General features: G+C 41.2%; 1 protein-coding gene across 1 annotated transcript in view; it reads left to right on the top strand.

Annotated features, from left to right (window-relative positions):
• The window catches only part of TBCK (TBC1 domain containing kinase), a 554412-nt gene that overhangs the window by 451529 nt on the left and 89336 nt on the right, over positions 1–13547 (top strand). Inside the window, exon 24 of the mRNA XM_082256928.1 lies at positions 5148–5323. Within this exon, the coding sequence (XP_082113054.1) occupies positions 5148–5323 (176 nt within the window). The remainder of the gene's footprint in view (positions 1–5147; positions 5324–13547) is intronic.

The following is a 13547-nucleotide window of genomic DNA, read 5'->3' as shown; positions in this document are numbered from 1 at the left end:
GGATCAACTAGGTTTTTTACAGCATGGAAAAGGACAGATTAGACAGCATACGCACTATATTGTGTAACCTGCTTTAAAGAAACAGGATCTTTTTTTTTTTTTTTTGTGTTCCAACCCCTTTAAAGCTGTGTGGGAAAGGTGCTTTTTGTGCATGCCCTTTCATGGCAAGCTTCTCTTTTGCAGTTGCCTAAATAAATACATTGAGGCAGCTACTGATCGGCGGGGGATGTGGTATGGCATCTAGTTAACCATTTAAAGAAGCAATTACCACATTTCTGTCATAACTACTGTACACAGAAACTCCTTAGGACATATTATTGTTTAGTATAACAGGTTAAGGACAGGTACTGCAACAACTTTATAATATACCATTGCAATATAAACCTTGCCCGCATATTATGTATTTCTCAAATTAAGCCCAGGTTTTGTCCCTGATCCAAGCTGCTGGATTATGAGTATTTAAAAGTATTTGGAGAACTAATTATCCTGTCACAGTGGTAGCACTTGTGTATTTTCCCAGATTTCTGTGTCAATTAATTTGACAGCACAAGCGCTCTTGAGGGCTCGATCACACCATGTCCGTTGAGCTGCATTGATCTGCATAGATCAACACAGGCTCAACACAAGACATATAGAAAACAGTCCTGTTAATGCTATACAGGTGCATTGCAGTGCACTGAAAAAAAAGCGCAGCATGTCTTCATTTTTACACCGTGCAGTGCATCTCACCTTATGGCAAAGCTGTGCTGTTCATAGAGTTGAATGAAGTGTGATTTTGTGACACTTCAATAAAGTTAAAAAATAAGAAAAATGATAAAAAGTGTAATATGTCATAACTGTGTATTGCACCGCTGTTGCACAGCACACACCGGTATACATGTGTTATAGCATGCGGGTTGGTGTAAACAAGCCCAAAACTAGCACTGTAGCATTTGTGTCGTCATACATGCACTAACTACCGCATTAGGCCTGAGGTGACTATAAAGTTTTGTACACTTGATGAGAAAGTCGGATGACCGATCGTTCAATTTTCCATGTGTACATCATGATTTACTGTAGTTGGGATGGTTATAGAATTGAACAAAAAGCCAACAAAGGCAAATGTAGCTACCTACTAGAATAGTAGAAGAGGAAGTGTAGGGTTGTTATTATTAGAGATGTCACGAACATAAAATTTTATGTTCGCGAACTTCCGCAAATGTTCACGAACGGGCGAACCGCCATAGACTTCAATAGGCAGGCGAATTTTAAAACCCACAGGGACTTTTTCTGGCCACAATAGTGATGGAAAAGTTGTTTCAAGGGGACTAACACCTGGACTGTGGCATGCCGGAGGGGGATCCATGGCAAAACTCCCATGGAAAATTACGTAGTTGACGCAGTCGGGTTTTAATCCATAAAGGGCATAAATCACCTAACATTCCTAAATTGTTTGGAATAATGTGCTTTAAATCATCCAGTGTGTGAATACGATCAGGTATGATGTTGTATCGATCAGGTAGTTTAAGGGTTACGCCCGCTTCACAGTGACAGACCAAACTCCCCGTTCAACGCACCGCAAACAGTCCATTTGCAGTGGGCACAGTACAGTCTGTGGGCCTGACACTCACTGGCAGGCAACTGCAATTATATTACAGAGGAAAAATTAAATTACTTTTTTATCTGCAAGGTGCTGTGCCACCCTATATGAGTGGTGGGCAGTGGGCAGAGTACGGTCTGTGGACCTGACACTCACTGGCAGGCAACTGCAATTATATTACAGAGAAAAAATTAAATTACTTTTTTATCTGCAAGGTGCTGTGCCACCCTATATGAGTGGTGGGCAGTGGGCACAGTACGGTCTGTGGACCTGACACTCACTGGCAGGCAACTGCAATTATATTACAGAGGAAAAATTAAATATATAAATATCACTACTTGTACTAAATTAATAGACGATGTTGTAATCCACTGGGCTTTAGGAAATACAGGTAACACAAACCTGACAGAATAACACAAATAACACAAATTGCTGCTACTTAAATGAGTAAATATAATAAAACATAAAATTCATCCAGAAAAAACAGGAACTGGCTTTTTCATTCGAATTTCAGTAGCGCAGGGATGGTGATAACCTCTTACCAAATAAATAGGATGATAACATATACCAAAATATATGAATCAGATGTGATAAATATAAGCATAAAATCATAAATACATAAAAGCATGAAATCACATCAATAGGAGTCCATAAAGTCCATAGGTATAAAGTGCATAGAGCAATGAAAGTGCAAACATGAAGGATCACAGGTGCAACTTATGGGGACCACCCTTGCTTGCCACCACCACACAGTGCTGGGAGAAATATCTGAAATTCAGACTCACCAGACGCCTATGCCTAACCACTCTCATGGACTAGCCAACAACAGCATATAGTAAAATCTGATTTCCTCCAGATCTCTGATTTGTGCTGGAAAGACTCCTCTGGAAGATTTCCTGGTAAATTTATAGTGAGTCTGAATTTCAGATACTTCTCCCGGCACTGTGTGGTGGTGGCAAGCAAGGGTGGTCCCCATAAGTCGCACCTGTGATCCTTCACGTTTGCACTTTCATTGCTCTATGCACTTTATACCTATGGACTTTATGGACTCCTATTGATGTGATTTCATGCTTTTATGTATTTATGATTTTATGCTTATTTTTATCACATCTGATTCATGTATTTTGGTATATGTTATCATCCTATTTATTTGGTAAGAGGTTATCACCATCCCTGCGCTACTGAAATTCAAATGAAAAAGCCAGTTCCTGTTTTTTTCTGGATGAATTTTATTTTTTATTATAGGAAAAATTAAATTAATTTTTTATCTGCAAGGTGCTGTGCCACCCTATATGAGTGGTGGGCAGTGGGCACAGTACAGTCTGTGGACCTGACATTCACTGGCAGGCAACTGCAGTTATATTACAGAGGAAAAATTAAATGATTGTTTTATCTGCAAGGTTCTGTGCCACCCTATATGAGTGGTGGGCAGTGGGCACAGTACAGTCTGTGGACCTGACACTCATTGGCAGGCAACTGCAATTACATTACAGAGGAAAAATTAAATGAATTTTTTATCTGCAAGGTGCTGTGCCACCCTATATGAGTGGTGGGCACTGGCAGTGGGCACAGTTCAGTCAGTGGGCCTGACACACACTGGCAGGCAACTGCAATTATATTAAAGGGTAAAAATTAAATGACTTTTTATCTGCAAGGTACTGTGCCACCCGATATGAGTGGTTTGCACACAGTGCAGTCTGTATATATATATAGAAAAAATAAATAAAAGCAGACTGATATACCAGCCCTAAAATGGTCAGGATGCTGTCCTTACAGCAGGAGTGGACACAGAACACTGGCCTACCTAATGATTTCCCTATTAATTCAGCAGCAGCTCTCTCCCTGCTCTAACTAACTCTGCAGCTTCAGAATGAATCTAAGATGGATGCTGTCCTTGCTTTTTTATAGGAGGTGGGAGGGTCTAGGAGGGAGGGTATGCTGATTGGCTGGAATGTGCCTGCTGACTGTGAGGTACAGGGTCAAAGTTTGCTCAATGATGATATATAGGGGGCGGACCGAACATCGCATATGTTCGCCCGCCGAGGAGAACGCGAACAAGCAATGTTCGCCGGGAACTGTTCGCCGGCGAATAGTTCGGGACATCTCTAGTTAATATTATAGAGGATTTATATAGCACCAAGAGTTTGCACAGCACTTTACAACATTCTATGCTTCTGAGCATTTTATTCTGTACGATTACTGTACACAAAACCGGACATTGTGTTAACTTACAATATCAAAAAAATTTTAGTCTGCACCTTCAGTTTTTGTCATCTGAAAAGTCGGAATTGGCTCTCCAAAGCAATATACTAACGATCAGAAAAACAGCCGATTGTGCAACGTGGAAAATTTTTCTTCCAATCTTCCTATCGTGTGCATAGGCCTTTAGGATCATGGCTATCACAACTGGCAGCACTCACAAAACATAATTTAAATAAACGCTGTAGTGCACATATATAGCTCGCATTCTCTATAATGCTATGGAATGCAGATAATCATACAATATTCACAGTAGGATTCTGAATTGAAGGTATCCATTATAAAAAAAGGATCTATTTTTGGATCATTGTATTTCCTTCTCTTTATAATGTCACTATATACTCAACTGAAATATACAGAACATCTATTTCCTATTGTATTTACTTATTCATTAAAGATGTTTCATATTCCATTTGCATGTTTTTACATACTGTACCTGTTTTAATAAGCTTTAATATGTTGTAAGAAATATCTGTTGTGTCCTCGCAGATTTAACACATTTTTTCCTATGATGTTGCTGCTAATATCTAGTTGCTTAGCGAGCAAGCAAATAAAATGAGTCAAGCAGCACGTTTATCTAGTTTTCCAGAAATGTAAAGAATGAAAGACTTACATACCACAGTCTCCTAGCTCCTACTTTTTAAAGTTAATTGGCCCAAGAATTCCAATATTCTTTAACTGCTCTTTCTACTAATCTTTACACAAGGGTGGGTGACAAAGTGCAGTCTTACATCTGTGTGTGTGGCCTTGCTTGCTCACTCACACCTCAGGATCACCTGCTTTTTTGTATGGTCTGAATACATCCTGACAACATAGAAAATGCCAGACTAAGCCCCCTTGTTTCTTTAAAACAAGATGCTTCTTATGTTGATCTAAGAAATCCACCATTCTATTTATATAAAGTATTTAGAGGTAGATTGAGTTGTACTGATACATTAAAAGGTCAGTCCACCGAAAACAAAAAAAATTCTAATTTTGGTGGATAATAGATAGTTCATCTACTTTATAGTTTCCTATAACTCCTGGGGGCCTCGGGTGGTGAGATCCCTGAGCTTGAGCACTTTAGGTATTGCAAGGAAGCGTATGTTCAACGTTTTGTTGATTTCTTTCTAGTAAAACAGCCTGAGAACATGAACCCAAAATGTAGTCAGAAATAACATCTACATCATGTAAATCTTTCAGTTTTTTCAGACTCCTATAACTGAAATATACCTTTTGGGTGGACTGAATTTTTACTGGGTCCATGGCAAGAATCACATCAGTCGAACTGCCTGAAGGTCGGATATACCTGATATGTTTTTCTTTTCAGGGAAGAGAACTCATCCAGCTAAGTGAGCTAAAGTCTGAGGTATCTCCTCGAATTTCTGCAGAGGATCTCATCGACTTGTGTGAGCTGACTGTGCCCAGTCATGGAAAAATGAATATCAAGAAGACAAAGCCCAGTAAACCGAAGCTTCTTGTTGTGGACATCCGTAACAGTGAAGAGTATCCTTTCATATATAACGTGGTGGTTTTGGCCAGATATTCAACCTACAAGTACTGGATACCTTTTTACCCTCCAGAGGTGGTTCTGGCTAGCTCACTAGATTGCTTTAAAAAAGGCCTGGATTCTTTCCTGGGTGGACTTAATATAAGTGGGTACTAATATTTATAGGTAAAGTTGATCCGGGGAATAGCAGATTGCCTCTCGGGGGATCAGGAAGGAATTTTTTTCCCCTGCTGTAAATTGAATCATGCTTTGCTGGGGGTGTTTTTGCCTTACTCTGGATTTAATGCGGGTATGGGATTGTGTATATGGTTGTATGGTTGGGTTTTCATTACTGTTTTTTTTTTTGTTTTTTTTTTTTATTGGTTGAGCCAGATGGACTTGTGTCTTTTTCAACCTGACTAACTATGTAATTATGTATGTAACTTCTGGGCAGTAAAGGGAAAAATAAGTGTTGGTTTTACTACTGTGTTCAGTGTAGTCAAAAAAGTTGCATCAGCTTAAAATTTGTCATTATTTAATTTACATTTTATCTGCATCTCCTAATATGTGGTCCCAATGTGTGAGTAGGGATGAACGAACTGGCCTGCATTCCTTTTGCAGACTGTTTCCTGTTGAGTTGAAAATTGTGAATCCTAACTGCATTAAAATTCTATTCTGCCCATTTTCAAAGCTAAAAGGATTTTCAAACACAGAGCATTAGGAGCTAGGCATGGAGAATATGTATCCAATGCAAAAAAAACAAAACAAAAAAAAAGCCTGACAGTGGGGAGAGGGTCTACCTGTACATGTGATTTTGAGGATAACGTGGGAAAATTGTAATCCTTTCTGTTACATGTTTGGGAGATGCCCTTAAGCTGCATGTGGTGTTACAGAACAGTATAATTTTCACAGACAGCATCAGGGACACTGTACTCTGGCATCACATGTTTTGTACGTATATTTGATTTGTTTACTTTTACATTGGTCTAAATACAAAAACAACAGCTCACCAATCTGATTTATTACAATCTGAAACAAAAAGGCTTTTTGTAGTTTTGGCAACGGTTTTGATTTTTTTCTATCCAGCTAAATTAGGCCTGAATTTGAATGGTGGAAATAGGTGGCACAACAATCCTTAAAGCTATAGGTACCGTATATACTCGAGTATAAGCCGAGTTTTTCAGCACATTTTTTTGTGCTGAAAACGTCCCCCTCGGGTTATACTCGAGTCAAGGAAAAAAAAAAAAAATTTCCTGTCCGCTCCGACGGGTTTAAGGTTTAAAAATGGCGCCGCCCGTCGCATACATGTCACCACGCACGCGCCGCCGCCGCTCGTGTAATTTCGGCTATTCCCGACGCCGCTCGGGAGAGGCCGGGAATAGCCGAAAGTATACGAGCGGCGGCGGCGCGTGCGCAATGACGCGTCGGCGCCGGGCGGCGCCATTTTTAAAATGAAGGCGCCTCTGGAACAGGTAAGTGAAACAGCTTCACTACCTGCCATTATGCAGGGCTGCGGGCACACTACAAGGGATGCAGTGCTGCGGGCATGGTCCACATGTACCATGCCCACAGCACTGCATCTCCTGTAGTATGCCCACAACCCCGGATCCTCTTGTACCATGCCAGTACCCTGCATTCTCCTGCACCATGCCAGTCACCCTGCATTCTCCTGCACCATGCCAGTCACCCTGCATTCTCCTGCACCCTGCCAGTCACCCTGCATTCTCCTGCACCATGCCAGTCATCCTGCATTCTCCTGCACCATGCCAGTCACCCTGCATTCTCCTGCACCTTGCCAGTCACCCTGCATTCTCCTGCACCATGCCAGTCACCCTGCATTCTCCTGTACCATGCCCGCCGCCCTGCATTCTCACCCTAGGCTTATACTCGAGTCAATGATTTTTCCCATCTTTTTGTGGTAAAAGTAGGGGTCTCGGCTTATACTCGGGTCGGCTTATACTCGAGTATATACGGTAAGTTTACTCTTAAGAAAAAAATAAACCTAAAGCCTTAAACTTAATTCCAATTGACCAGTGGAAAATAGTTTCATGTCATAGTTTGTGAGCTTCTTTTTCACACTCCCACACTTCATTGTCTAATTTAAGAAACTGTCAAAACAAAGTGCAAAAAAAAAAAAACTAAAAACCACAACCCCACATTCCCTGAAACCTACTTCCATCCCAGTAGCGTGTTCCGTATTTTTTTTTAGAATGTTGATAATGTGCCCTTTTCCTCTCCCTTCTCCTTAAGGGTACATAGCAACCATTTTCTTTTGAGTACTGCTAATGAACCAATTTCCTCCATTTGAAGGAATGGTGCTGACATTGAGGAGTGTAGAAAAAATAAGAAAGGTCCACACTTACACAGTGCAGGGAGAAGGGCATGCAGCATGAACAGAAGGGGGGGGGGGTATAGGGACAGGGCAGGCAGCAGCAAAAATAAGTGTATGGTCAGTAAGTCTTCATGAGCTATTTAGCGGACAAAGACTGGATGGTATTGTTACTTTTTTTTACTTTAAATTTAGGGATGGCAATGCAACCTGGGGACTCAAAGTCCTAGAAAAATGCTGTATATATACTGTATACACTATATTATTTAACTGAAAAAAAATCCAGAAATATTGTACAGACTCAATGCACACTATGGATACCTCTTTAGTAGGCCACAGTTTGAGATGCAAGAAAGGAGAGAGCGGCGCCAGCTTAGTATAGTACAAGTTTATTTAACACTGTTAAAATTGGTGACTCACTGTCCGAGGTTGGGTGAGACCGGTACACAAAGACTGTTAGGGTCATCCATCTTCCTCTTCCAGGATAGTGGTCATAGGAGAAGGTGGTGAGGTTCCAGAGGTATAGCCGAGCCGCTGTGGGGCTGCTAGTTGTCACTGGCCGCGGCGGAGCATGCACAACAGGGCTCCGGCTGCCGACTTCTGATCCCTGATGACATCACTTCCTGGCAGGAGAAAAATAGGGGTTGCACGCGTTCAGAGCATCCGTGCTCCTTCGTCAGGCGATGGGAGTGTCTCAGGTGGGGCAGGGAATTTATACCCTGTTGCCGGACTAATTGCAAAGACATCTGTCTGTGGGGGGGCGGAGCCAAAAGACTCTAAGAAAGTCATCTCAGTAAAAACACAATTGGGGATACATGTCTCTAGGAAATCCATAAAAGTACATAAAAATACATAAAAATACATGATGGTATTACATAAAAGAGGACTTATAAGAATAAATCCCATAAAAACAATACTGACATGGCCATGGGGAAAATAGATCGGTAATGTGTGTATACATCTACATGAAAAGACGGTATTGGAGGGAAAAAATGTAAAGATAAAAAAAAAAAAAAAAAATAAAATAAAATAAAATAAACATAAAAATAAAAATATATAAATAAAAATAAAAATAAAAATAAACATGAAAATAAAAGTAAAAATAAAATAAAAATAAAAATAAATATAAAACTAAAACTAAAAATAAATATAAAAATAAAAATAAAAATGAAAATGAGAATAGAATACACACATACATATATATATACACATACACACATAAAAAAAAAATATATATATATACATATATATATATATATATAAAAATATATATTGATGGAAAAAAAAAAATATATATATATATATATATGTCACTGATAGGGAATGATGTGTGAATGTATGAGGTGTCACAAGTATATGTGCAATATTTTAGAGTGTGATATTGATTTCTAATCCCTCGTTTAGGCCTCCTGGCGCTAGAGTGTCCAGGGTATAAATCCAGTAGTTTTCTCTGGTACACAGTCGCTTGAACCGTTCAGCAGGGGGAAAGTGTGCAGGGATGGCTTCCAATACCCACACTTTGAGTCCATCGGAGCACTTGGGATGATACTCAGTAAAGTGTCGGGGGACGCTATGTTTATCGGAACCTGTTTCAACAAGGTTCCGATGCTCTCCAAAGCGTTTGCGTAAGGTCCGTATTGTACGGCCTACATAAAGTAGGTTGCAGGGGCACACGAGGCAATAGATGACATATTCCGTCGAACAAGTGTAGAAGTCAGTGAGGTGATGGGTTTTTCCATTGTTTTTGAATTCCTTTAGACCGTGTCTCACATGTTTGCATGTTAAGCACCTGGTCTTACAACATTTGTACATTCCCTTGATTTGGAGAAAGGAGGTGAGTGATGAGTTAGTTTTTGGTCTAATGGAGCGGACCTGGCTTGGTGCTATTAGAGTTTTGAGGTTTTTTGCGCGCCTGTATGAAAAACGGGGGCGCTCGGTGAGGTCTGCACGTAGGTAAGTGTCTTCCTTTAGGATTGCCCAATGTTTATGGAAAATGCGTTCCATGTGCTTGAATTTACTGTGAAACTGGGTAGTGAATCGTGCAGAGGTGGGATGATTGTTTATTTTCCTTGTATACTCCGCTCTACTTTTCTTTAAATCTTCATGCAGGTAGTGGTCAGAGGCTTTTGTTATGAGTTCTTCAGGATAACCCTTTTCAAGAAATTTCTGTTTGAGTAGTGTTCCATGGTGGAGATATGTTTGGGACTGAGTGCAATTGTGTTTAAGGCGGCAATATTGGCTCTTTGGTATGTTCTGAATCCATCTGGGGTGGTGACAGCTATTGTAGTGCAGGTATGAATTTCCAGCGGTGGGTTTGACGTAATTCTGAGCACTGATTGTATTATCATGATGGTATAACTCGAGGTCCAAGAAAGTGAGTGTTTCGGCATCTGAGACTGATGTGAAGGATAGCCCCATCTGGTTGTTATTGCAGTGTTCGAGAAATGGTGGTATGAGGGAGGCAGGGCCATCCCAGATGATAACTATATCGTCGATATATCGACCAAAGAAGATGAGATGAGAAGCAAAGGGATTGTTGTGCCAAATGTATTGCTGCTCCCAGTAGCCCATAGTTAAGTTGGCGTAACTGGGGGCAAAATTGGCCCCCATGGCCGTGCCTTTGATTTGGGTGTAGAACTCGCCATTAAACTCGAAGTAATTGTGGGTGAGACAATATTCTATGAGATCCAGGAGAAAGTGTGTTTGCCGGGGATTGAGTGCAGATTCATCATTCAAGAAGAAACGTACGGCCTGAAGTCCAATGTGATGTGGTATAGATGTATAGAGAGAGACTACGTCCAAAGATAGCCAGAGATATGATGGTTGCCATGGGTAAGAGGATAATAGGTCCAGTAGATTGATGCCATCCTTGACATATGACGGAAGTTGTTGGACTATCGGTTGAAGGAAATGGTCGATATAGATGGAAAAATAACTGGAGACACTCTCCATGGCTGCAATGATGGGTCTGCCCGGGGGATGAAGGGGATCTTTATGGATCTTGGGGAGATGATAAAAATATGGCCTATGGTAAAAGTCATGTTTGAGAAATGACACTTCTGTGGAGGTGATGACATTGTCCTTTGCCGCTTTTTCAATAAGGGAATGAGCTTCCACTTTGAATTCGGGCAAGGGGGTCACTGGTGAGTTTTAAGTAGGTGGAGCTATCGGACAGAAGCCTGATGGATTCTTTAATGTAGTCAGCTTTATTTTGAACGACCAGGCTACCACCTTTATCCGCTGATTTTATGATGATATTTGGGTTTTTCATGAGTTCCTTTAAAGCCGATTTTTCCATAGGTGTTAGATTGGAGGCAGGGTGTGTTTGGTCATGGGATGATTGGCACATGCGGCGTATATCAGCGTGGACCACTTGGTAGAAGCTTTGGATGTACGGACCTTTAGCAAATGTGGGGTAAAAAACTGATTTGGGCCGAAACGTAGTATGCTGTATGGCTGGGGAACCAGGTAGGTTTTGGGAAAGAATGGAGACGTAATCATCAGTATCGCAAGTGTATAGATCTTCTAAATTCTCTAGAGCCTGTAGTTCTTGTGTATTGAAATGATAGTTCTGTTCAGTGGTGGGAGAACTGTCAATATCATCTATATTGGGTATTGGTGATTCCTTTATACTGTTTTTGTTTTTGTTAGCTTGAATATGGAAGAAGCGTTGCACCGTAAGGTTCCGTATGAATCTGTTCAGATCTAGGAAAAGGGTGAATGGATTGGGAGCAGCTGTAGGCGCAATAGTGAGTCCTCGGGCTAAGAGGGATTCTTCAGATGTGGAGAGGGGGTGGTTGGAGAGGTTGAAGATTTTCATAGTCTGCGTGACTTTTCTGGTCTGTCCGTGTCTACGTTTTCCCCCTCTTCTACCTCTGCGATGAATTTTCTTTTTGAGCAGGGTAGGGGGGTTTGTACTAAAAAAGACTGGGGGGAAGAGGGAGCTGGTAAGCTTATAGGGGGTGTGTTAGGTGTAGCATTAGGGGGCTCCTGTGATTGGGGAACCGAGTTCACTCCTGTGGTAGGAGGGTCAGTGGTTAATACATGGTATTGCGTGTCCTCTGTTCCTGAGCTGGTTTGGTTGGGTGGGCCGGGTTCAGATGTATGGTGTTGTTGAGCTGTGGGCATGATATGCTGTTGCCCAGTATTGTCAAGTGGATGGGGTGTGCTGGAATCTATTTTTGATCTGGTAGCCTTTTTGCTCCTTTGGCGAGGGACTTCTGCTTGACGACTGCATGGTGTAGAACAAGGTTGGGACGGAATAAGGGGTTTAGGGGGGTCCTTTCCATGTGGTGGTAGGTTGCTGGAAGAACAATTGGTCTGTTTGGATGATGCACGTACCCTCTTAAGTAGCGAGGGTGTGGGAACAGGGCGACAGTCCATGAGGGGGACTGGGCCTATAGCGGTGGTGGATGGGAGGGAAGATTGTGTGGATTGCCAGCTGACAGGGCGACAGTCCATGAGAGGAACTGGGCCTGTGGCGGTAGTGAGAGGGGGGGACTGTGTGGATTTCCAATTGAAAACTTTTTTCTGAGCATAGTCATCTACATCCCTTCGTATTTTCTGCAATTTGTTTCGAAGGAGGGAATCTTCTAGAAATTTTGTGTTTAATTTAAGTTTTCTGAGCCAAGAAGATGGAAATGGAGAAAAGTCTTTTTGGAGGGAAGAAATTAGCGTTTGAGTTTTGGAGATGAAGGAATGGTATTGGGCTTCTCTCTGTGTGATAATAATGGACATCCATTTACGTGTGCAGAATTCTGATATGTGGAACCATTCTCGATCCAATTCTTCACTCAAGAATGGACAATTTTTTAGGACCCTAAGGCCTCTAGGGGTGATGTGGTTATTGAGATATTCTTGAAGGAAGAACCTATCCCACCATTGCATATTGGCCTTATGAATAAGGTCTTCTATTTTGCGAAATTTTGCACATAATAGGCGATATTGGGGTCTGGGGATGGAGGCCTGATTTTGAAAAAAAGTCGATGGGAAAAGCATGTATAGTTCGTCAAGTATAGTGTACTTGGCGGACTCTATGTGTTCAATGATATCCATGTTGGGAAGAAAAAAAAAAAAAAAAAAAAAAAAACCACACACCACAAAAAAAAAAAAAAAAAAAAAAGGGGGGGGGGGAGGGAAGGAAGGAAGGGACACACGAACTCAGGGGAGGAGAAGGAAAGGGTAGTGAAGACTGGTATAAATTTTACTATGTAAGAGATGGTGAGATACTGGAAGTGATCTCTGATAGTACCTTACATAAAAACAAGATATATCTCATACATAAAGCATACAACATATAAATATACACACATATATACATATGGTGAAAGGTAAGGAAATAAAAGCAATACCATGTGGGATAATGCATGAATATATATAAATGATATTGCAAAAGAGACTGAGCAATAATGCAAAAAGGGGACTGAGATGAATATACTCCGTTGCTGTAAGCTTTGTTTAAAAACTGTCACTTGAAGAAAAACAAATTGTTTTTATGAAAGAAATCACGGCATGAAGTTTTCATGTGCCAATATTATAAAATGTCATAAAAAGATGAAACATCCAATAGTTCAAGAGAAATGGGGTGGGAGAGGGAAAGGGAGGGGGTGGGAGATCACTGGTATACAGGTGTACCAATAGGATTAGAGGCAGCTCATGAAAGTTCTCCTGGAAGCACAGACATGAAAGTGGGGGGTGTCATGGCGCTCTTCTAATATCCCAAGGTGGTACAAGGAATGTGGGTGGATGGGAGGGGGGGGTTATGGGGCTGCGTGGGGGGTAACAAAGTTTGGTACTGTAGGGAAGCTATAGTCCGCGGCAGCCGGCTGAAGCGTGGAGAAGCCCTGAGAGATGCAAGAAAGGAGAGAGCGGCGCCAGCTTAGTATAGTACAAGTTTATTTAACACTGTTAAA

Source organism: Pelophylax lessonae, assembly GCF_965119305.1.
Source record: "Pelophylax lessonae genome assembly, chromosome: 1".
NCBI classification, from domain to species: domain Eukaryota; kingdom Metazoa; phylum Chordata; class Amphibia; order Anura; family Ranidae; genus Pelophylax; species Pelophylax lessonae.
This window is presented reverse-complemented; position numbering and strand designations above follow the sequence as displayed.